The following is a 25,519-nucleotide window of genomic DNA, read 5'->3' on the forward strand; positions in this document are numbered from 1 at the left end:
ATGTTGTTAGAAGTCAAAGTCATATAGCATATGCTTTGGGTGGGAAGGAAAGGACTTTAAAGATCATCTCATTCCAGCCCCTCTGCATGAGCAGGGACGCCTTCCTCTAGATCAGGCTGCTCCTAGCACTATCCAACCTGGCCTGGAACACTTCCAGGACAGGGAAGATTATATCCATTTTAGAACTTAACACTTTTGCTATCAAGTGATATCTGAAACTAAGTGACACATGGTGAGCTCTGGGGAGCATATTCTTTTGGCTGTTCTGGGTGAGGTTTTTTTGTATTTGGTGGGGGTTTGGGATTTTTCCTTATGTTGGTGTGTGATTTGTCTGGGATTTTTTTTATTTGGTGCTGGGTTTATTTCTTGTCTCAGACACAACCAAGTTGATAGGCTTGCTATGTATTTCGCCCAAAATCTCAGAAACATCCAGCAGCACAGAAGCTTGCACAAATAACTAAAACAGAAAATATAAGACTTTTTTTCCTCCAACAGAAACATGGAAGCTGAATATTCCAGCAGTCTCAAAACTCCCCAAAAATCAAGTCATAATGGAACACTTAAAGCCTCATCTTCTTCCAGCCCAAATGAAGTATTTTTGGGAAGATACTGAAGTATTTTTGGGAAGATACAGGTGTGTTGATGTCAGAATGTGGGAACATGAAGCCCACTCACCCGGAGAACATCAGTCTGTGTGCCAAGGCCCTTGGTGCATATCTCCATCACAGAGTAGGAGCAGAAGGTGACACGCACTTTGTACTGGCTGACAGCAGACAGCCACAGAGACACATTGCTCTCCAGCTCCAGAGGGGGCACCAGGATGGACTGGTGACCTGAATATATGCTGGGGAGAGGAAGCAAGAGGAACAGGAAAATTTAATTAATTAATGTATACAGCATGCTTTAAAAGGCAAAAAAATTGTAGCTTTGTGGGATGTGCTGCATTAGAGTAGGTATCTGGTTGAATCAAGTCAAGATTCACTCATTTTAAGAAACATGTAACTGCTTCCTTTAGCAGTATTTCTTACTGCACACTAATCTTGCAGTGAACACCTTAAAGGTCTTGTCAAAACATATGGTTTAATCTCAAAATACTTTAAAAGGATTTACTTAATCAATGTGAAACAGACAGATAAGTCCTTTTTTCCCTCCCTTGAATTTGATATGCAATTAATTCCATTTGCAAACCCAACATTACTCCAGTAACTAACTGACTTAAATGGATTTTCTTATCACAAAAGGTGTTTTCTGAATGACTGATAAAAAGGTTAGTTTGGGTTTCTTTGACAGTTCCTCCCTGGGGTTCTAGAGAGGGCTGAGAAGAGGTGAGCAGAGGCAGAGCTCCAGAGCATACCTGCACAAGCACCACAGAGCAAAGCCCAAGCCGCAGTAGGGGTCCAGGCAGATGGCGATCTGTCGGGATGGGTACAGCTCACACTGCAGCTTTATCGAGCGACATAAGGCACTTGTAGCTGCGTGTGACATCTGCACGAGGAAAACACAACCTCTCAGGGACCTTAGAAAAAGGGTTTCACATATTTACTTATCAACTTAAAGGAATAAAACATGATTATCTCTTGTTACTGTACCTTCACTCCTGCTAATATTCCAGTAGTAGACACACTGAAGTCCAAGTATGCCAACATATCTGGAGATGTAGGTCTGAAAACACTAGCCAGCTTCTTTTTAGGCATATCATCTATTTAAAATACATAAGTACAGGAGAGAACCATATTATTTTGGGAAAAAAATTTATCTTTATAGCATTATCATCAGAACTCTCCCTATAGTTTCTAGACAGCTATTTTAATGCAAGGCAGAACACATCCACTCAATCAGGCAGTTGTGGTGAGGCAAAATTAATGTATCACTCTTCAAACTATTTCCATTTTGGCTATCCTACCTGTATCCAAAATAGTGGGCCACGTTTTAATATCTACAGCTGCTGCAGCCTCCTTGGACCTGAGCAGTTTCATTATAGCTTGGGTGGTCAATATACATGCAGACTTACTGACCTGCAAAAGGCAAAGCATTAAGACCATTGTTAAAACCAAGGAGTGCATGCTCAAAGTCATGCCATATGCATCAGATGAGATAACCAGTAAGATGAAGAGATGAAGAGAGTAATTAGAAACAAAGCAAAATAGATCACAACAATAAAAGACCATTTTAAATAAGTTTCTGCAGAATTCATTACTGACTCAGCCACAGCACACTGAATATTTATTTTCTATCTTATTTTCCACTGACTGTGGCAAAGCAATTCATCAGGCTTCAATAAGCATTCCCCACTCCCCAAAAGCACAGGGAGAGGAATGTCTCACCTACCTCTACAATCATTTTGACAGTGGGCAGAGTGGTAGCAAGGTTCTGTGGATGAGGCGGGCGGACAGTGATGGGAACACAGCCAGCGTACAAACAGCCATAGAAAGTTGCTATCAAGTCTACTCCTGGAAAGGATATTTGTGAAAGTAAAGCCATTTTTATCAGATCAATAGGCCAAATTCTTTCACCAAAATCAAAATACACACTGATTTGTGTTATTAAGACAGAAGGATTTGTCACAAGTGTCTGTTCAAATCAACAGTCTGTTCCACACCCAGTTTAAAATGTTTTGCATTTAAGAGCTAGCAAAAATTATCCCAACCCAATTAACAGACAGAACTTCTTTTCTTGTGCTGTGTGATTGTGGGTTTTGCTGTGTTGCTTTACCTGGAGGGTAAACCAGAGCCACGTGGTCACCAACGTTCAGCCGTCCCTTCTCCATCAGCGCCACTGCCACTCTCTCTGCCCTCTTGTGCAGCTGGATGCACGAGGCAGTGCTGGCTACAGTACCCTGCACAGGAGACAAGGGACAGCAGAAACCTTTACAGGAACAGCAGCAGCTCAGTCACTTGGACATTGACATGAAAAGGGGAAAACCAAAAGGTTTCTCCTGGAGACATGTGAACACACCAACATAGAGCACAGTAGCTCATTAGTCCTCAGCTATTTAGGAAAGGTGCTCACCAAGAGGTAATTTTTCTTTGTGCCCAAGTTTTGTGTTTACTTTTGCAGAGTCTACATGTCAAGGGTAACACTTGCCTGAACAAAGTGACCTGGGAAAGGCTGCTTCATACTAGAAAACCTCCCTCAAAATCTTTACTCTGAGAGAATAAACCCATTTAACAGTAACAATGTTGAAACAATTTCTTTTGCTAAAACACAGTCTTAAAAGAAAAGTTGGAAAGTTTGAACTATGTCCTAAACTCTTTTGCCCTTCTGAATGAGACCTACAAATCCTTCACTTCCCAAAGCCTGCTGCTGGACTTTCTGGAAGACTCCTGTCTGCAGTAGAGCACAGCACAAGGCAGATCCAATTTGTCCCTGGGCTCTTACTGTCACTCTATGTGCCATCCTTTTTGAGGGCAGAGCCTAGCCCAGGGCAAGGCATCAGTATTCTCTGCAGGATGTGACAGTGCTCCTGGAAAATTTGATTCCAAAGCTGTCCCAAGGGCTCTCTACTTACGCTGTAGAGCTTCTTATCAGGAAATTCTCCATTTCTGACTTTAAGTTTACCCTTGTGCTCACGAATGAAGACAGAATCATGGCTTCCATTAATATGACAAAAGCTGTATTCTGGCAGGAAATGCAATTACTGCAATGTTTTAAGCTAGGCAGAATGCATACTGAAATTCTAGAAGTGGAATAAAACATATGGCATACAATTCCAGAAGTGGAAAAATTTATGCTACTTACTAACTAGCAATTTTTGTCTGCTTCATTAAAATAATGTGCAGCATTTCAGGAAAAGACTTCCAGAAGGTATTTTCTTAGAATCTAATAATCTTTTGCTTTGGTTTTAGTCTCCAAGTTGCATCTTACCTTGGAATTCAACAGAAGGAAGAGGGGATGATCTGGAGTTGTCTGAGCTCGCCACTGAAGAACATCTGCTAAATACAGGAACTGAAAGGGAAGAAAAAGGAGACACTCAAATTCACTCAAAGCACCTCAGGTTTATTTCTGGCCTTCTCTCATTCTGAATAAGCTAATTCAAATAGTTAATAATGCCAGGACCCCAGTGTCACCTTTCTTGCCTGGTCATTGTCCTCCAGCTGGCTAACATCTCTGCCCGAGGCTTGTGCGATCCTCTTGCCAGCTACGAGGTTTCCCACAATCATTGATGCAGGACCAACATCTGCATTTTGAAAAGAGCAGTGCAAAATGAGGAAAAACAACCTAGGAAATGCAGGACAACATCTGCATTTTGAAAGAACAGTGCAAAAAGATGAAAAACAACCTGGGGAACAAGCAGCAATGCAGCCTGCAGGTGCCAGGTGTGGCAGAAGCAGCACACACTCTGCTTTCCTCACCTGGCTGTTTCTGCCGAGGCTTGGGCAGGTTGGTGACACAGGTGTGGGGACACATCAGGACGTTGCAAGGATGCAGAGCCCCCTCCAAAAAGCGCTGCTTGGTTTCTGAAATATGAATTCCTCCGAGGGGAGCCTTTGGCAGAGTGTTGGCTGGCACCAAGGCAAGGCAGTACACACCTACTTGGTGAATGCTATCAATTGCCTTCACAGAAATTAAATAAAAAAACAGACAAACATTCCACATTATCAACTGGGATGTAGCTAGAGCAAGAATTGAATTCAATTAATTTATAACATTAAAATTTTTACTTGCACCACAATTTGCAAATAAAGGGTCCAATTCTGCACTCACTGAACTCATAGAAGCTGTGCCATGACTTCAATGGGAGCAGGAGCAGACCCAGGACTTTGCTTGTGCCCTCTATCAAGGGGATGCCACCTGCACATCAGGGATTAGGAAAGTCTCTTAAAAGTGGGCAAAAAGTGCAGAGATTTTCAAAAGCCAAAGTTATATCACAGCAAATTTAGCATGTATGGCACAATCACAAAAGCGCAGTAGAACATAAAACTCACAAAATTTAGGAGGGAAGCATCTTTGCTGCCTAAATCTTAAGTGTCTCTTTTAGCTATGACACTTCTAAAAAGAGAAACAAAAATATTTCGTCCCAATACCAGATATTCTCTCCAAAAAGATAAGAAGGCTGAAATTAGACAGAAACCATTATTACTAAACTGCCTTACTCTTAAGAGCAAACTTCCTTTAAGTTGTTCTTTGGATCCTTCCCTTCAGCTGTCCCCAGAGTCTTCCATAATTGATCTCTCCTTTTTCACTTCCTGAGAACTGATTAATTCTAAAATCTGCAAATGCAGATCTACCACAGTTCCCCTTCCCCCTGTCCTTCATCTCCAGGAAAAGGCAGTAAATTAATTAAGGGGAAAAGTTTTTAATACTTCTTGTTGCAGATCCAAACTAAGGTTGTTAATGATAAAAAAGCTTTTGGGGAAGTTGTGATACTTGGCAGCATACTTGTGAATATTTTCAGAGGTAACTCTCAGTATGAAATCAGAAGAGACATGTTGCATTGACCCAAACAAAACACATCACCTTTAGGCCTTTGAGAATTCCAGTAGTAGGAAGTTAAAAATACATTCTGAGAGAAAAATCTTACTTTTTACAAAATTCTGTTAATTCTGAACCCTGAAAAAATTATCTTAGTACAGCTCTCTGTGGTTATACTGATAGGTTTTGCTTATGGAAAAAAAAAAAAAAAAGAGAAAAGCTCTAATATTCTCATTTCATGCATCAGCCTTATTCACCTGGAAAGAGAAAAGGACAGACTGACTACCTGTAGAACCCTGCTCATCCACTGAAAACTATCCTCCTCTGAGGCGTCAGGGCGTTGCTCTGCCACAAGCACTATCCGATCATCATGCAAAACGGGCACAGAAAACACTGCTATCCTAAAACACAAAGGACAGAAGAATGATAGGATGCAACACAGGCTGAACACAGCATGGCTCATCATCACATGGGCATGGCTGCAACCTCTCATGGCACTGCTTCACACACACAAGCATTATTCATGCCAGATCATCACAAAATCACAAAGATTTAGAACACATGTGGGATCCTTGCTGTAACTGCTTTCTGCTGGGGTTAGGTGGGTCAGTCACCCATGTAGCACATGTCTGATAGTTCCATACATGTAGGGGCTGTGCAAACCTTGCCTACAGAACTCCATCATGCACACTGGACTTGTAGCCTCTACATACAATGTCCCTTCAGGAAGTCAACTATGCCAAATTACTGATCACCAGGTGCTTGGACTGAAAAACTTAACTCCCCTTGGGGAATTACCTTAGTTTTAGGCTTAGGATAAAATATTAATAATGCCTCAGCCTGGACTGGTCCCAGTCTGAACCCTGAGAGACTCCACTTGTCATTGATCTCCATCTGGACATGGAGCCATGGACCACTGAAGAGCACTCAGGCTGGTGATACAACACCTGGTCTTCTCTCATTCTGAATAAGCTAATTCAAATATTTAATAATGCCAGGACCCCAGTGTCAGCTTTCTTGCCTGGTCATTGTCCTCCAGCTGGCTAACATCTCTTCTCAGAGACCTATCTCTGAGGGTCCTTCCCTGGTTTGGTCTTTAGAACAGGCTGCACAGTTCCTCCCTCAGCCACCCAAAAGACTCAGGGGACACAAGTGTTTTACATCCAGCATATGAGCTTCTTTTGAGAGCCTTAAGAGAAGCTTTGAAATAAGTTTTAAACAGACACTTTGGGATCTACCTTTATACTGTGTGAAAGTAATTTAAAATCTATTATGCATGAAGCAGGGTGTGAATATTTACCTTTCAACAACCAAATTCACAACCTAGAGCTAACTTTCCTACAAAACACACATGAAAAAGTTCACATGCATTGCTCCTGTGTATGCTGTGTCACTTGGTGACTGTCTGTGGGTTAAAAACAGCAACAAGGCCCAGCCAGCAGTGATGAAGTTTTTAATGCACTCACCTTCCCCGATAGACAAACTTCATGGGTTCAACTGCCAACGCGGTGGCCACCACGTCATCTGCATTGTGCCTGCGGCCACTGACTGTCATCAAGCCATCCAATTTCCCCACCACAAACACCAGATAGTCCTGAAAAGAAGGAAGGGTTAGAAACAGAGCAGAAAAACCTCCTCACACCTGGCAATACAGGCCTGACTTAAGCCAACAACACTCTCGTGACCTTTAGCAGGTCAGTGCCCTGAGACAAAGTCCTGCTGAATTCAGGGGCATCACTTTAGAGTTGGGAGTCAGGACAAAGAAGGGCCCTGAGGGCTTGTTCACACTTACAGGACCCACAAAGCCAAGCAATCCTGTCCTTGTGAAGGGCTGGTCTGATACAGGAATGCCAGCTGCCGTCACTGGGATGGCCTGGAAGAACACAGAAGGATTCAGACACTCACTGGACTGACAAGAATTTTCACTCCTTTACTGCCAGAATACATGAAATGAGGTACCACTGCAAGGAAAAATATGGGCAGAAAGACTGAAATGCCTTCAGGTAACTACGCGTAAGACCACAGTGTTAATTCAGAGCTAGGATAAATTTAAATGCTCACATAGGCACTACTTTGGACTGTGGAATACAGAAGCAGCTGACTGACTGCAGATGACACTTGCTATTTTTGGTTGTAAGAGACAGAATGTCTTGTAATGATTCTATGAATGAAGCAAAGTGTACCTGGCCAGGGCTTTTTTTCTAACTAACTAAAAAACCAAACCAAACCAAACCAAACCATAAACCACACACACAAAAAAGACCTTTAAGGAAAAAATAACTCTATTTACAAGAAGAAACAGTAGAAATATAACAAATAGAAAGAAATCCAAACCTCAAATACATTCTTGGTGATTCCGAGGAGGCCAAAATATGCTGTGCCAGTTGCTCCTGAATTCACACATATTTCTCCAACCTCATCAGCTTTACACAGATAAGGGGTCCCATCCACCTTTACAACACACATGCTGGCTGCATGAAAGAAGAACACAGAATCACAGTGTTAGTCTGCTCCAGCAGCTGACACACATGGTGCTCTGCCACTGACAGATAAAGATTTTAGTATCAATTATTCATCAGCTACAGCAAAAGCATAGCATGTAAGAGAGCTCACTTGAGCTTCCTGACAGCCTGTGCAATCTGTTCTCCAAGATTAAGTTCACAAATGCAGTGCTTTTTTCTTACAGCACTTCACAGCCTCCACATCAGCTGAGCTGAATCCAAGGCACAATGGACTGAGGGAGTGTAAGACTCAAGATCAAGAAAGAAATCAGTAAATCTACCCAGGTCAACACAAAATAAACATGGCAAAGCCAACTCTGCTGCCTGCATAGACCAAGGAACACTGGTGAAATAGATCTGTGGGTACATTTTCAAACCTTAGAGAAGTCTTTCAATTGCCAACATCCTAGGTATGAAACGGTGAGACCATTATTCACCCTACCAATAGATCAACCTCTAAATTGTCTTGGTTTCATAAAAATTACCTATCAGAAAACTATCAGTTATTAGTAATTGTTTGGAACCATGTAATGATAACCTTGGGTAACCAAGTAAAGAGATGTTACTCAAATTCTGGTACAGTTTTTAGATATTTTATGTGTGAACTAGATGTCTGGAATTACAAACTACAGTATGAACTATCAGTCATGCAAAACTCCACATATTGCAATTTAGGAGGGAAAAATGAAACTCAGTGGTAAATTGGAACTGACAAAATGGTTTATTACTACAGAAAATAACTTGAGCAAACATCAGAACTCTGTATGTAACACTCAAACAATGATGCAAAGAGAAGTGTTAGTAACTGGAGAAAAAACAGTTTGTGGGCATTAACAAATGTACAGCCCTCACTGCATCCACAAACATGGAAAAACCAAAGGATCAGCCTGCAGTCCCTAAATGATGCTCCATCCACGAAGCCAGAGAACAACCCTATGACCCTGATCAAGTAAAGAAAAATACTTACCAGTAACCAATGTATGATACAGGTAGCCTACAGGTACATTCTAACAGCAGGCACAGTTCTGTCCTGCCAGGTTATACTGCAAGGCTGCCCTTCTGCAGTATCTGTGGAGCCTCTACTCTCGTTTCTCCTCCTGTTCCTGCTCCATGTGTGACATACAAGAGAGTGCATCTACCACCATTTCAGTCTCTCAACAGCATTGCATCTGAAAAAGAATTAAAGAGAAGGGAAAAGCAGATGGGAGAGGAATGTACATGTGGACTGCACGTCACGAAGAACACAGATTCCTGCTAGGAAAGCTTGCTTCCTTCAAATGAGTCCACATGTACATTCTGACAGATGGTGACTCGCAGCAGTCAAACCTGCCAAGGAGTATCCTGGCAGGAGACAGAATCCTGCTGTGCAAAGGATGATGCTGATGCCCTACCAAAGAGTGGATGCAGCTCTGGATGTTTCAAGACCAGCACAGCAGGAATGCAAGAAGAATGCCAGGGGCTGTACAGCAGAAGGCTGTGACCAAAGGTACTGATGAGGGTCAGGAAGTGCTCTCCTCTTGCATTTCCAGCATTTTATAATGGATCCATACACAATGGCTACCCTTGCATTACACTCTTCAGGAAGAACTTCTCTTCTAGAAGCACGAAGCCTTAGGAAAACTACTAAAACACCAGGATAAAATGCCTCTAAAATCACTGTGAAAGGCATTTCCAGGGCTTCCAGAGAAACCTCATCCTTGAGAAAAACAGCATATGGGGACATCAAAAGCAGACTTGAATCTCTTCCTGCTCTTCTGGAAAGGGAAATAGGCATAAAGCAAGCCAACTTCCCAGATGAGGATGAACATAAATCTAGACTCTGGAGATGATCATGAGCACCCAAAGTGTAACATTTAATCTGGAATCTCATCCCAAGTGCACACAGGCACAGGTCTCCAAGAGAAGCTGTTTTGCAGTGGCTGTTGTGCCACTGTGTGACAGACTGAAGCCCTGAGGAACACAGATCTGATGATTATGATAAATTCTAAGGGCTGAGTGGAAAAGAGGTGCTGTTAACCCACAATCTAAAGAAAAAAACCTGAAAGCTTCACCAAGTTGTTCTGTAACAACTCTTTCCACTGAAGTAAAGGAACCAGACCCCTCTACAGTGAAGATCAATTGTGGTAACTACAAGAATCTTGGCAAATGTTTGCTCAGATATGGACAGAGGAAACAATGACATACAAGACATCCATGGGCTGGAAACAATGTAAGCATCCCAACATTAAGGAAATTAGAACCATCTCCCTAAATTTCTAGAAAAGATACTGAATGCAGTCCCAATACAGAACATGATTCTGTTCATTGCAGAAGATCTTGCAGAAGGCCCAAGATTTGATGCCAAAGTGAAGTTTTCTGCTTGAGTGTAACAGAGTAGCTGCTGCAGCAGCATTGTTTCTAGGAGCCAGCCTTTGTATGATTAGAGGCTATAGGGATTTACAACTTTTGGGTTCAAGACTGTTAGCTCTTGTCAAAGAAAGAACATGAGAAGAATCCCAGTAAAAGAATGGAAAGGATTGGTTGGGAAGTAGAAAGGAGACAAACTTAACTGTATTTAACATATCCACTAAGCAACATATCCAGGCTCACACTTAAGGTATAACATGCTTTCAAGATGACAGATAACACAGCAATCACATTCCAGTTGATGTGAAAGCTGGAGGCTGAAAATGGGCAGAAGAAAAGGTTTGGCATTCTCCCTACCATCTTTACCAGTCCAATTTGAAAAAATCAACTGAATGTTGGTGAGGAGCCAAATTTAGCAATTGGCCAATCCCAGACAGACACTATGTAAAACCGCCCAAGATGGTCAACAGGTGGGGTAAAACATCATTCCTCCAGAACAGGATTCCATGGGAATGCATAGCAGATTTTCTCTTAAGAATTCCCATGCTATCTTTGAAGAGAAGATTTCTCTGTGGATGTTGGCACTTCCCTTGAGGGTCTCATGATGGGCATTCATGGTAGATGATGAATGTAAAGGGAATGTGGCATCAAGAATGGCCTATGGGTTAAACAGCAGTGACATGTGACATGACCCTGGTGCTGATGGCTCTGTTGAGTAAGATCCCCTGAGCAGGTGGGCTCAGCATCTCAGAAAAAAAAAGCAAGATCTGAAGAAAAGGAGGGTACGAGTGGACATTTTATCCGTGCCTTTTTAACCAGGTAGTTCCTGAATAAAGCATGCCAGAAACCTTCACAGGTAATGAGATCAAAACCATTTGGCTTGATCATTTCCAAATGAAATTCAGGAATGTGAGCTCCTATGTCACAAAGTATTTGAAAGGCTAGGGCAGACTTCCAAGTTCAGTGGGGATCAGAAGATGGAATGAAGCCTTCAGAAAGAAACAAAACCAAAAGCAGATCAAGAGCAAGACTCATCAGGCAGCAGAGGGGCAATGAACAGGTGGTGGTATGCTCTCTCCTGTATGCCAAACACCAAGCCAGGATGGACAAGGGCACACCCTCCAGTATTACACAGGAGAAAGCATAAATCTTACCAAGACACAAGTATCTCCACTGTTAGAATGTACATGCAGACTCATTTGAAACTAAGTCATTCATTTACTTAAATCATTAATTTTTTTCATTTAGCAGACCCCTGTAAGTAGCTGCTAGTCTTGTGACTTCCTTCGTACTCCAGAGGATTTTTTAAGAGACAAAAGTTATCACTTATCCTTTATAATGAAATCTATAATGTATATTCTGACTTAAGGAATGTACAGGGAAACTTCTGCTGGAATTCTTAATATGTGGATAAACTGAAGTAAATCTGCCCCAGATTCTGACAGCTCAGTGCTAGTCAGAGCTTTAAAGGAGTTAATGAATTAAGTTTCGCAAATTCTGCTTAACCTACCAATAGTTTAATCACTTGATATTGTATTTTTAACTAGCAACAGCCATCAATTAGAAGTCACATCACTCTGAGACACTGAATAGTGCACATTTAACAGTTCTCCCCTCACACAATCACACACAATCAGACAAGTCACTTGATGCTTCTTACTCATGTAGAAAGTAATGGCAGCAGTATCACGGCCTGCCAGTGGCCCCCTAATCCAGAGGGGTCCCCCAGATCTGCCAGACAATGCTCCAAGGAATTTTGACAAAGGGGAAGGGTTTTTTCACACATCCCTCTGACTGCTCCATCAGGCATTTCACAAGGACAGAAATGGATTTTTTGACAACTCATAAGGTGAAACTCACAACGTTTTGACAACTCATGAGGTAAAATTACTTAGCCATAAGCATACAGGGAAATTTTCCAGCATCCTAAGGCAGACTTGAAGATGCCACTGAGCAGATGCTCTGTGGAAAATTAACCCAGGGGACTTACAGCTCCAACAATTGAATATGAAGAGCAGCTGCAGGCAGCTGTGTATCTTACTGTAGTCAAGCATAATTTGCTGTGAGAGCAAGCCTACAGCAAAGCCAGGAGCATCCCTGTGTTGGTTTTGTATGGCCTGGTTTTTTAGCAGGGGGGCCACAGAGGTGGAGCCAAACGAGATAAAGTGATCCAAAGAAAGATTTCGATTAATCCTGCATCTAATACCACTTTCTTGAACAGCAGCAAGATTGAGTTTAAGCTCAGTAAGTTCACCAAGGATTCATGACTACCTCAAGGGCATGCAAACTCGCTCCCTTCATGTCCCTGTATCTAACCCATAATCTAGAGAAAATATTGAGAGCACAGGTGAATTTCAGTGAGGTTTCAAGGGGACAGCAGCAGTATACACACTCCAAACAGATAGCAATAGCAGCAGATGCCATCTGTATTCAAGTCAAAGCAGAAAAATCACTATTTTTCGGAATTTATTATGGACTTTCAAATCAACTTCAAATGGTCTTAATACAAAAGAAAAATTTGACAGAAGCTACACAACAACCAAGTGACTTCTCTGCTTCGTTTTGGTGTGGAAGTGCAGAGCTTCTGCTCGGCCTTCAGCAAAAGGAAGCTCTTCTGAATTTAAGTTTAATAACAACAACTCAACCATTAATTTCAGGGGTTGCAGAAGGCTTCTGGGGGTAATAGGGAAAATTAAACAACACCAATGAGACTTGCACACAATAGCTGAAATTCTCATCAGCAGAGTGGGAAGCTGTCTACCTCATCTTATTTGTATCAGGGACTTTGGTGTACAGAGTAGAGGCTGTTGCTGAAATCACACAAGTTGAGTCTCCACTTTATCTTCACTTTGAGTAAATGTTCCACAGAGAGCAGGGCTTTAGAACCACAGGGCTTTAGAACCACAGCTCTGCAAGGCAGGAAGTTCATAAGGAGACCAAGAATAGCAAAGCCAAATGTGCCAAGTGCATAACCAGAATCAATCACGTTCTTTGGTAACTACATAATAAACGTGAGGGGTGAGGAGAGTTCCAAAAAATCTGCATTTTATCCTCTCCAAGCACACCAGAGCAGACAGACAGTGCCATGAAACTGCCAGCCTAAAAGCTGGAGTAGATGGCACCAAGTGTCCCGTCCTTCATCCCACTGTTCACAGTCTTAGGTCTGCTTTGGCACCCTACCTTTACTAACCTTCTTCAGAGTGCTCTCCTCTCCAAAGGCAGCTGGATCTCAAATGAGAACAATAAGGATGAGACAAAGTCTCTTGGCTTCAATTAATGGGCTGAGGAACAATACCCAGCTCTACCTAGCTCAGGAACCACAGTGTTACAAACAGATGTCATTAGGAAATAGGTTCATCCAGGTTACTCCTGATCCCTTTCTTGCTCTCCATGGGCATGAGAAAATAGTTACCAGAATTAGTTGTTCCATCACCTTTGGAGGGTCTGAGATGAGGTCCCTTTCAACTGAAATATTCTATTCTATTCCACTACACAAACAATTATGTAACAAGCCAAAAGCATTTGCCCATACCAAAATCTACAGTAATTCAGTTTTATTGTGCATGAATCTCTAATCCACGATGTGTTTAGGTAATGTGTCAAAACATAACTCATACTACCTTAAAGGCATTTAACACTTTTATTTATTCCATGCACACAAAGATAACTTATTTGGAATATTCTGAAACCTACACAAAATGTTTTCCTACCTCCAGGCATAATCTGCCCAACATCCTGCACAGTTAACACTGACAGCTTCTCCTCTGTGTCCACTCTGATCACGCCGAAACTCAGGCAATTCATGGATAACACTGCTTTTCCTGGAGGGGGGCCACCCAGTTCAGAAGGTCTGGAAGACAGAAAGTCCAGTTAGATATGAATCAACAGACCAATACTGGTGAGAGGGGCACTAAAAACATTCTGCTGGTTTCTCAGGTTTGGTAAGGTTAAGAAAAAGAATGGTTTCTCACTTCACTTTGAACAAACAAGAGTTCAAGACTTATACTCTCCAAAATGTCAAAGTTTTTTGTTTCAAGTTTTCTTGAAGTTGACTTTCTGAAAAGGCACATTTTGATCAGAACTGCTATCAAAAAAATCCAGCATATCCCATCTATTTGTCTATTAATAAATAAAGTACTTCTTTTTCTCAGAGCATCCCTTGCTATCTCCAGAAATCCAATGGCATTTCTCAGACCAGCTACAAATATTTTTGTTTTAATTTTAGGCCCCTGTTTACAAATCACTGTACATAAGCAATTGATTGAGGATTCACCATCTTCTTCCTCCCAAATAACTAAGTCTTGTTTTGGGGGCATTTTAAAAGGCCCTTCAATACCTTCAAGTGAGGATGAGACCTAACTTTCCCAAAGCACAAAAAAACACCTTCTGCCTGACTATTCTTAGAAAATATTAAACTTTTTTAAGAAAAGAAACAAAAATCACCCATCCTTTAGTGAAGGAGGGACCTGTGAACTTCATATTTCCTCTGCCTAGGTCTTTGGGCATCCCTATGTGGGTTATGGTATTTTCTGACTATCACCTTAACACGAGATTCCCCATCCCTGCAAGTGTTTAAGGCCAGGCTGGATGGGGCTTGGAGTAACCTGGTGTAGTGGAAGGTATCCCTGCCTATGGCAGGGGGTTTGAACTCCTTCAAACCAAAGCATTCTGTGATTCTAGGACACATTGCAATAGTCAAGCAAAGCTTCAGTTCACTTCTCAGAAAAGGGAATTACCTGCGAATAGCAACAGTTAGTGCCTCTGAAGAACTAGCACAGGGACAGATTACTTCTGGTCTCAAACCTCTGGATTGAAATACATTCAGGAATGCATCACAGGAAGATATTGACCCTAGAAAGAACCATCACATAATCAGAAACATTTTTCCTAAGAGCAGGAAAGCATGAGCTGCAGGAATTCAAAGTGTGTGCTCGCTCTCAGCTCAGTTATATGAATACTGTGGCATTCATGTACAAACCAAATACTCTTGCAAACTCTCTGAAAGGCATTCCAGTTCACTGTAAGAGAGTAGATTTGGAAAAAGAACTCCTAGTGATTAACAACTAGACAATGAAATTCCCAACTGTGTACTCCTCCTGTGGCAGCACTGGGCAGCACATAGTATCATGGGAAATCCTTCAGGGATCAGAATCCTTTGTCACTAAAGGTAGCTTTATGTCAACCTCTTATACAGCTCCTATCTGATTGTTTCTTACAGAGGTCACAGCACTTAAATATTTATCAAATTCTGACATACCTTCACCTACCAGGCCTCTAGCACTTGGCCCAGAGTGGATTATATCTATATTTATATCTTGTAGGTATCAATTCAAGTCAATTCATGGAAGCGTATAGCACTAATGAAAACATAAAGTGCAAAACATGAATTTACACTGGTAATTATAGCCAAGAAGTGCAAATGAGTGTAATGAAAAAGCAGTGGCATCACTGGCACACAAACAGTGTTTTACTACAGAAGAAACTGCTTAACTCCCCAGGCATCAGCTCTGACACAGGGCTTACAACAAAGAGAATCTTGGCCAGACTGACACTCATGAAACACATCCATACTCACATGGATTGGCTCCATCTGCCACTATCAACATCCGCAAGGAGCTCAGGCTGACATCTCTCTGATCCCTCTGAGCCAAAAGTGACCAGTGCATATCACGGGATTTTACTACTGCCACACGGGCTGCAAGCCAAAACAATCATTATACTGCATGTGCACAACAAAATAAAGACCAATTATAAAATTATCTAAATATTCTTGTGTATTTACACAAGTCTATGGAACTACACACAAAATTTATGACACTTTAAATGTAGAAAACAAATACAAATGCCAAATATTCAACTACTATAACACATGTATACACAATATCTCCAGATGGACTTCATCATAGAATTTGAATGCTTGCTATAAATTCAAATACTAAGAACGACAGTTTCTTTAAAGGTCTCTCAGAAGAAGCCATCAACATCACTGATCAGTGAAACTGTGAGCACACAAATACTGAAATGGGGTAATCAGTGTGATACAAGGCATTTAGCACAAACAATTTAATTTGTTTTCAATAACCCAAAAAGAGATGGGTGAATTAAAACAACCTTTAGGGTACCTTTGTATGAGCAGACTTTCTGTATCCAGGAAAGTGGATTAACCTTCATTAATGCATAGGGAATACTGATGACGTGCATCCTGTTCATAACACTCTACAAGAAAGAGATTCAAAAATAAATTTCCAAGTGGCTTAAAAATACAGAACATGTAACAATGCTTAAATAAACCTCCCCATCATCACAGCTGCAGCATAACTCTGACAGTTAACTGGTAGTTAAAACTATGTGAATACTCTGAAAAAATACACAAGGTACAGCAAAAGCAACAGTTTATTCTGAAAAATATAAATACTGAAACAAAAACCATTTGAGAGAAATGATGAATTTATAGCCTCATTCTGATACCAGTACACTACCAATGAAAGAAGCAAACTGTTGCAGTTTTTTGCCTTTCCTGTGATACTCACCGTTAACACTCCATGCCAAAGGCCAGCCTCTCTTTTGAAATCCAAGACATTTGTTAGTGTTTCAGCTGAAAGCAAAGGAAAAAAAATACCAGATTTAAAAAGCATATTTATAAAAATACTTAAGAACTACAAATATTTGTTCAAGCAACTCTGAAATATCCATGACTGCTAAGAAACCAAAGCTCTCTTGCCTATGACAAACAGGCTGCTTAAGCTCCAAGTGACTTGTTTTACTTAGTGCAATAATCTTTGAATTATGATTACTAGACTAGAATATTACAAGGTATTTAACATCTATATTCATTATAATACCCTTTCCATCTGCCAATGAACTATGCAGACTGAAAATTTAGTCTTGAAGCAAACTTCTTCAGCTGAACTGAAAAAGTTAATCTGTATTTGAAAGAATTAAAGCCAGTAAGAAATATCAGCACGGCTCTACTAAATTTTCTTGAATATTTTCTCTGAGGAATTTGAGTATCTTATGTGTTTCAACAAAGCAAATAAGAATCAAAGACTTTAAGTCAAGGATTCAATTGATGAATCATCAATTCAATTGATGATTTTTGAGGGATATCTTGTATTGATTAGGTAAAACTTGCTTATCACTGATGTAGGATGGATGTATGCAGGAAAGTACTTGGTTAAATGGTAGCACAGATTAAATTGATACAGATGGTCAGAACCAAGTGCAGCTCTTGGCTGTTCATTGGAAGAATGGCTGCAAACAAGCAGATCCCTGGGGAGATATTCTTTTCTGGGACTTGATTAGGTAAGAGGAAGATTCCCTCCTTGATTACATTTTCACAGGTGGCTTAACGTTATTTCACACATCACACCCTTTATAAATGAGGAAATTTGTCTTTCCCTTTGCAGTTGAAGTGACTATTCTGTATCTAAAGTTCTCTGGAGACAGCAGACATGATTATGCAACATGAATTGTCTGAAGATGCAAATGCAGCATAATTTAAAAATAAATGCATTTTAAAAATGCATTTTAGAACAAATGCATCAAATTTAAATGCAATACAATTTTAAAGTTACACCTATCTAACTTACCTTCTGAATACCCACAGGCCTGAGTCAGTGCATGACAGTGTGCCAGCATGGAGGCATGAGATACAGTAATGCCCACTGTGCTGCCCTCTTTACTTGTTTTGTACTGAGAAGACAAAGTGTATGCAAGCATTATATTAACAGCAAAACCAAGAATATTTACAGCAGCGAATTGAAAACATATTACAAAAACAAACCCAGCTTTTTTAATTCAAAAAGCTAGCATAAAAATATATTTACATCCACAAAATACACTACTATGGTAAAAAGTCTGTTTCTCTAGTCCAATCAAATTGTCCTGGGGGTCCCAAAATGCTGATTATTCCCAATCTTCAACCTGACTCCACACAGTCACTCAACTGAGAGTCTGCCTGGCAGCCTGATGGAAACATTCTTGTTTCACAGTTTAAAACATTATATATAAAATAATAGAAAACATTATACATATAAATATATAAATATATGTATCTTTTATTGTATGCAGAGTTTAGAGGAAGAAAAGATCAGATAAACTAGGACAGAGGAATCAGAGAATTCATCACATGCCCCTGCATCACCTCGATGTAAGCGATCTCGGCGCTGGCATCCCGGACCTGGGGATGCCAATCCTTGGCTGGCTTTGCCAGGTGCTTCCCATCAATCACAAACCACATGAGACGAGGCCAGCCTTCAAAGAAAAAGAAAAGCTCCTGTCACCAGTGTTCCAAACATCAGAGTTTTTTCCCCAGTATTCAGGAGGCAAGCAAAAGCAAAATCCCCTGCTGGAGAGGAAGACACAGCACAGAGCACTGCCATGATAATCAAAGCAGCTCTTTGTGTGTAAGAACCATGCAAGGAAACCCAAAAACTGAAGCTTGACAGCAACAATGAGTATACCTGCTTTTTATCCATCCCATAAAAACTAAACCCACACCTTTGAACGTCACCACCTCTCCAGTCTGAGCTTTTGGGAGGCCTTTCTGGCAGGCATCAGTGGTTAAAGCTAATGTGACTCCACAGCTGCCCAAAAGAAATCCAATCTGCTGGCTGCCAGCATCCTGTAGAGAAACAAGGAAATAGCAAAATTACAAATAACAAAACTCTTGGACAGTTTGTTGTAACTTCTTCATGTTTAGAAAACATTAAGTCAATTTATATCACAGGAAAAAACAAAAGTCAATCCCATAAGACCTTTAGAAGACTGAGAAAATTAAGTTTTGCTTAGTGCTAGCTAAGATTTGCAGCAGATCTAGTAAGAAAAGCAGTGTCAGAAGCAATGACTGTACATCCCTCCACAACCCAATAGGATTTTTATAAATTCTGCTAAAACAGAAAATTGGTTTGATGCTGTTTCTGAGTCCTGACACATCAAGGAGCAGAGCCTATAGCTTTTTAGCTCTTCCCTAACAATCTCCAGGTGTGAAGGATTATACCTGTATTTCAGACTATGGTGTCTCTGCCTGCCTCATACTCAGCATCAGAGCTGAAAAAACAACCTCTCTCTGATAAACTCAAATACTTCCACACATATTTTTGAAAATACTGAATGAAAATAATTTCTACAATTACATTCCCTAAAATACTTAAATTACTAGTTTAATATTACTTCCTCCTTTCCTTAAATGAATATTGAATATAATGCACAGAATGTACACTGAACAGTCCACCTGATGCTTTCAAAGAGCAGGCTCTGAAGGACCCCATGTAAAGACTGCAGGATTTAGATATATGAACACAGAGACAAACACTTCATTTATCAAACCATAAAAATGTTGAACGAATCTGCCTACCTTTCTTGTCAGTGGAACTTCTATTGGGACAGGAATAAGTTCTGCCAGGAGACATCCATAAAATGCCACCATAAACATAACTGGATCACTATTAGGAAATACCAGAGCTACCTACAAAAATAAAGTAAAATAAGAATTTTTTTTTTTGTTATTTGGCAGAGGAGGGGGGGCTGCTTTTTAATTTGTAGAACAAAATTTTCACAACAATGTCCAGGTTCACAGATAACCAGGCAGAGAAATACTAAGTATTGAGACAGTGTATTTTTATAAGCCACAGTAATGATTATTTCACAATACATTATTACAATAATTTATTACAAGGCTTTTTTCAGCTAAAGCTGTTCCTCACTATGCCATCCATAGGGACCACTTCCAACAGCAGCCTACCCGGTCTCCAGGCTTCAGCAGGGGCTCATTCTTAGTGGTTAACTTGTTTAGCAGGGTATAGGCTAACTTCAAGCTTCGACTCCATAGCTTGCCTGAAGAATAAAAGAAGAAATTAGGAGGAAGAAGCTAAAATTTTAACACTTAATTGGCAGATCTCAGTGCCTCACACATGCACTAAGCATGAGGGTATCAGAACAGTTGGCCAAGTCCAAGTAGAATTTAGAACTTGGCCTCTTTTTGGTTTACCTCTTTCTTTTTTTTTTCAAATTTTAAATGTAAAACTAAACATGCTATTCTAAACAACACTCAAAGCCCCACTGCAGAGTAATTAAATTACTGCAGCTGCTGAGCTATATTTCCAGCATCCTTCATTTGTGAGAATGCAAACAATAAAGTTCAACATTCTAACATATTATACAAGGAAATGCTGCAGTGAGCTATCCTGAAGGACAGAGTTATTTTCCCCAAAAATGCAATTTACTATAATACTTCCAGGTCATTAATACAGGCAAGTTTCACTTCCCACCATTAACATCCTGATTATGCTCCTGAGGTATGAGTCTTCTCTATAAGGCTGTGCAAGAGGATGTTAAAATGAAATGTCTCCTCTGGGAATGTGAAGAGTGCATTATTAGTAATCTGTTTCTACCTCCCAGTTTACACTGGGCTATTTTTAGTGTTCTATTATGAAAAAACCCCACACAATTCTAAGAGATTTACAAATAGCCACTAGGAAAGAACCAATATGCTTTGCAATAACAAAACATATTTTCTCTTCCTTAACTTCTTACGAAAAAACCCGTTTTTCATATACAATGAATTTATAATTTACATTCCTACAGCAACCTCCAGCCATGTGTTACAAGCACAGGCAGTCCCTCTGAAGCAAGGCAAACTTGTTTCATGGAGAACACCCAACTGCTCCTCTCAGCTGGCTCCAACACGTACCATAGGTGAGGGTATAAACTGCTTTCCCAGTGGTGTCCAGCGCTGTCAGACAGGGGGCTTTGGACTGGGTGGTTCCCCAGCGCTGCAGGGCAGCCAGCAGGGAGGGGGGCCAGTTGGTCACCACCCCCAGGGGCTCCCCTTTGAGTACATTCACTTGGTTTCCTTCAGGCTTTGGTTGATTCGGGTCAGGCTGTTGCACTAAAAGCAGAGCACAGGAAAAGGGAAATGTCAATCTGTACAAGATGTGTAAGTTACACTTCACAGGTTGTTCTATGAACCATTCACCTCTTCCTCACAGTTATCACTACTTCTCCTTTGCTTTATGATGCTAATCAGCTGTTGGCTTCCCAAAAAAACAGTGACCATCACTTCAGAGTTGTGATTCCACATTATCAAAATACCAGAATTTGCATCTCTAGCCCACTTCTCTCTACTTAGAAAAGTTACTGTTTTCTGCTCCTTGTTCTCCACATCTATTTCAATGAGAACCACCTTAAGTCAAGAAGGGCTATCAGAGACAACAGCTTCAGTGACTTCTGGACACTGATTTTTGCTGCACTGAATTCTCAACAGGTGATGAAAAATGACACTGTGCCTGGCTAACAATATATTTTTAAAGAAAGGCCTTCTCTTGAAATCCTGCTCCAAGCTGCTCCAGAAAGTGAAGTATCTTGGTCTTAGTTAGCAAAGTCCTGGCTGAAGTTAGCAAATGTTCAATGTAGATAACCAGCAAAATGAATGGTTCCAAGTGATGCTTTCCACAATTACATGCACATCAATGGAAATTCACCTGGAGAAACTTCAGCAAAAGACTAGAATCACAAAACCATTGTATCTTACAAGTATCAAACCAACAGTACGGGAACTCTAGTGGCAGCTGCTCAGAAATGTCACACTGAGTAAGAAGGTTGAATTTAAGATTATCTTCCACTTATGATAACATAATGACCTTTCTTGCTCCACTGTACTAATTTTACCATGACTAGTTTCCTATTGAGAAGAGAAACCAACACTTGCTAAGAATCAGTTCTGTCATGAACCACTTACATAAGGAGTAAAAAATGTATCTGAAAGAAAATTAACCTTCAAGCAATTCTTCAAAATCATCCACAAAAAACTCCTTCAGAGGCGGGCGCTTCGGTCTTTTCAAAGTATTTAGCAGCTGCTGGATTTTAGAGGACACTCTGCTGTTCACTGGGACACCTGCCAAATGGAAAAGATTTATTATTTAACATATATTAACCAAAATACACTAAAACACACAACTTTCAGGTGGAACAGTCATTCAGGATGAGTACCTTGTTTGGAAGAAAACAGCTTTTACTAGTAAGAGTTTCCACAATGGATTTATTTGCTTTCCAATAATGCTATTACCTGGCTGACATAGACACCTTCTCATGCTCTATTTTAGCTTTTCAAACCACTGATCCCTTCATGAGATTTCAGCTGAAACATGAACAATGTCCTTTTCTCCAGCAATCTAGATATTTACTACACCTTAACATTCATTCCATTCCGAAAGCATCAGAATGCTTGGAAAAAAAAATGAGTGTATCTTTCAATATTTTATGGGGCTTGTAAAAACAATCACAACACAAAACATGTTAAATGCTGATTTTCATTTGTGTATGTTAAATTAAATGTAAATATATGTATTTATATTTGTCAAAATTTACAGCTCTGAGGCAATATAAAATGAAGATGCATACGAAGAGATTTATATACACAAGAGGGGACACAGATGGAAAGGTCTGTAATGCAATCACCATCTGCAGTTTCCAGAATGCTGCTGCTGTAGCCTCTGGGCACTCCTCGCACGGAGGCGACCTGCGGGCGCTCGTGGTGCAGGTATTCCACCAGGCCAGTGGTCACGTCAGGGGGGGCAGAGTGGTTCTCTGCAGAAATGCAACACAGACACAGGAGCTCATCAGCCACATTAAGAATCAACAGAACCAACACTGCTTCTTGCATGAGGGTATTTCACAAATCCTCACAGGGGCTTGAGAATCTCCTTACAACCTGGAGGTACAAGCCTGCTTTGCTTGGAGCTGTGCCCCATTTCCTGGCTGTACAGCAATGCTTAGGGAATATCACAGAATGGTTCAGGTTGGAAGGGACCTCAAAGCTCATCTGGTCCCATCCCCTGCCATGGGCAGGGACACCTGCCACCAGACCAGCTTGCTCCATGCCCCATCCAGCCTGGCCTTGGACACTTCCAGGGATGGGGCAGCCACAGCTGCTCTGGGCACCCTGTGCCAGCCAGGGCCTCACTACTCTCACAGGGAACAATTTTTTCCTCATCTGAGTCTCTCTTCTTTTTTAATTTAAAACCATTCCCCCTCGTCCTATCACTAACTGTCCCTGTAAGAAGCTGCTACCATCATTCCAAAAATGTAACCATGGTTATAGAATGGTTTTGGATGGAATGGTTTAGGAAATGGCAGTATTTCTGAGAAGTGTTTAAACAACAGACAACAAGAACAGGAAGACTGAAATATGCAGAATTCTGATGAGTAAAAACAGGAATGCAGCAGGGAAGAGCTGGAGAAAACCCTGCTGCCCAGGGCTGGAGCTGCCAACAGCCCTTGGAGGAACTCAGCATGTCACAAATCCTGCCAGAAAAACGGCAGGCAGAGGGAGATCTGGGCAGTGCTGTGAAATACATACATAGTCCCCCACTATGAGGCACTGATCAGCTCCAAGATAGCAAGTGCTTCTTGCACTGCTCCCACATTTCCAGAGCTGATACACAAGCCACAAGCCCAGCTCTAAGTGGTTTTAGAGGGATCACCAGGAGAAAAATTGAAATCCATTCCCATCCTTTCCACTGGAACTCGCTGCAATGCCAATGCTTGCATTGCAGAGACTAAATTCCTTCCATGTGGGTGAGGTACACGAAGGAGAAAGTGTTACTTAATCTGTCACAAAAATGCTGTGGATTCAGTAACCACAAAGATGACAACTGTGTAAAGCTGACCTGTATAACCACTGCACAGGACCCATGGAGAGCCCGTGTATACACCTGCCTTATCTATATGTTCTCACTCTATCTATTTTTGAAGTTGCTTTTTGGCTGTTTTTTTTTTCTTTTTCTCTTAGGTTTCCCAAAGTACCAACCCAGAGGCTTCCTGCAGCACACAACCTGGCCACAGAGACAAGTGTACCTGGTTCCCACTCCCACCTGAGAAATCCTCCAGGAACTAGCAATATATGAAGAGAAAAAGAAGTTCAATTTTCAGGATTTATGCTCAGATAAAAACCACATTAGCTTAATTAAGAATTTGAGCATTTTATTAATCAATGCCCATGAGACCCCATGCTATTAGCTTGTATCATCCAGAAATACCATGGCACAGCAGGGTAAGACAAGTGGTGAGCAGTTCAAAAAGAAAGTGTGAGCAGACTTATGACTTCAGGAAGAAAGGTTAATTGGATTCAGACTGAAGGACCTTTCCATTAGTGATGACAAGACAGAGATAAATGCAAGAGAGTAGTGTCCAAAGGAAGAACAAATGGGATATGACAGAGAATTAAAAGCCATGATGATCTGCACTTCCAGCTGCTCTAAGAGCTAAGGTGGGAAATACTCCACAGTTGATATAGTGACCTTGAAAAAAAACCAGGACAAACCACCAGCCTTATTAATTAAAAAAAAAAAAATATTACACAAAAGAAAAAAAAAATCCCCCCTGCACAAAGGGTTGTCCTTGCTGCTAATTAAGTGAAAGACAAACATCTTGAAAATAATGCACATTTGTATCTGACTGCACTAAATATTGTAACCTTGCACTTCCAACAGTGCAGTTTACTGCCTGGGAACTTAGTTTGAGCTCACCATTAAAAATGCAGGCTGGAGAAGATGAGCTGTAAGGAACAAGCTGCTAAATTTAAATTCTCCAACATCTCAAAACTGTGAATAGCTATTCAGTACACAACCAAAACACAGAATATTTCAGTAGGGCATGGCAATTAAGATATGTAAGATGCCTTCAGATTGCTGATATCAGCACACTATCTGAAAAATAAATAAACTCATCTTCTATGCCCTAGGACAAATCAAAGCCCCTTTTAGAAAGTATGTGAGTATTTATCAAGAGTCATAAAAGTTTGCAGTGTAAGAACTGAGTCAGTTTTCATATTCTTATGAGCTAGGAAAATACATGCAGACAGGAAAAATGACCCAGCTGAACTGATATTGGCCATGCATGAATGTTACCAAGCTAGGAATGAAAACTGATAGAACATGCCAAGCATTGCAGGAATGAGGAAGAACATTCTTATGTGAAAATGCACCTTTTTTTTTTTTTTTTGGTCAAAGGCACTGGAACTTTTATCTTTATAAGTATTTTTAGTAGATCAGCTCTTAAAGATCCCTGAGCTTCCTTCCTTCTAGATACTATAATTATTTCCCAATAATGAAATTTTAAACCTGCATACAGCCAAACATTCAGCTGCTTAAACGCTGGACTTTGAACTCTTTAGTAAGGCCTTGATTTTGCATACAAGGTATTGATTCTGTAAGTTGTTGATTAAACAGTCCTGACAGACAGGTCTATCTGGCCTGGGGCAT

The 25,519-nt window shown here is 40.7% G+C and overlaps 1 protein-coding gene across 6 annotated transcripts in view; it reads right to left on the reverse strand.

Annotated features, from left to right (window-relative positions):
* DIP2A (disco interacting protein 2 homolog A) overlaps positions 1 to 25,519 on the reverse strand; it is a 77,407-nt gene that overhangs the window by 9,439 nt on the left and 42,449 nt on the right. For 4 of the 6 annotated variants that reach the window (XM_064718383.1, XM_064718382.1, XM_064718380.1 and 1 more), the window contains 26 exons: positions 22,716 to 22,844; positions 22,033 to 22,152; positions 20,950 to 21,147; positions 20,002 to 20,093; positions 19,615 to 19,725; positions 18,759 to 18,882; positions 18,403 to 18,512; positions 17,849 to 17,951; positions 16,790 to 16,854; positions 16,382 to 16,475; positions 15,835 to 15,954; positions 14,996 to 15,110; positions 13,970 to 14,109; positions 7,747 to 7,883; positions 7,205 to 7,285; positions 6,879 to 7,006; positions 5,699 to 5,813; positions 4,353 to 4,554; positions 4,068 to 4,177; positions 3,865 to 3,945; positions 2,713 to 2,836; positions 2,329 to 2,450; positions 1,904 to 2,015; positions 1,590 to 1,699; positions 1,355 to 1,485; positions 676 to 844 (listed from right to left, as the gene is read on the reverse strand). In XM_064718383.1, coding sequence (XP_064574453.1) covers positions 676 to 844; positions 1,355 to 1,485; positions 1,590 to 1,699; positions 1,904 to 2,015; positions 2,329 to 2,450; positions 2,713 to 2,836; positions 3,865 to 3,945; positions 4,068 to 4,177; positions 4,353 to 4,554; positions 5,699 to 5,813; positions 6,879 to 7,006; positions 7,205 to 7,285; positions 7,747 to 7,883; positions 13,970 to 14,109; positions 14,996 to 15,110; positions 15,835 to 15,954; positions 16,382 to 16,475; positions 16,790 to 16,854; positions 17,849 to 17,951; positions 18,403 to 18,512; positions 18,759 to 18,882; positions 19,615 to 19,725; positions 20,002 to 20,093; positions 20,950 to 21,147; positions 22,033 to 22,152; positions 22,716 to 22,844 — 3,143 coding nt within the window. Of the gene's footprint in view, positions 1 to 675; positions 845 to 1,354; positions 1,486 to 1,589; positions 1,700 to 1,903; positions 2,016 to 2,328; positions 2,451 to 2,712; positions 2,837 to 3,864; positions 3,946 to 4,067; positions 4,178 to 4,352; positions 4,555 to 5,698; positions 5,814 to 6,874; positions 7,007 to 7,204; positions 7,286 to 7,746; positions 7,884 to 13,969; positions 14,110 to 14,995; positions 15,111 to 15,834; positions 15,955 to 16,381; positions 16,476 to 16,789; positions 16,855 to 17,848; positions 17,952 to 18,402; positions 18,513 to 18,758; positions 18,883 to 19,614; positions 19,726 to 20,001; positions 20,094 to 20,949; positions 21,148 to 22,032; positions 22,153 to 22,715; positions 22,845 to 25,519 lie in introns of those variants that run through there. The other 2 variants (XM_064718381.1, XM_064718385.1) reach the window with 2 other exon arrangements.

The sequence above is a fragment of the Zonotrichia leucophrys genome, chromosome 7, assembly GCF_028769735.1.
Source record: "Zonotrichia leucophrys gambelii isolate GWCS_2022_RI chromosome 7, RI_Zleu_2.0, whole genome shotgun sequence".
Taxonomy (NCBI): domain Eukaryota; kingdom Metazoa; phylum Chordata; class Aves; order Passeriformes; family Passerellidae; genus Zonotrichia; species Zonotrichia leucophrys.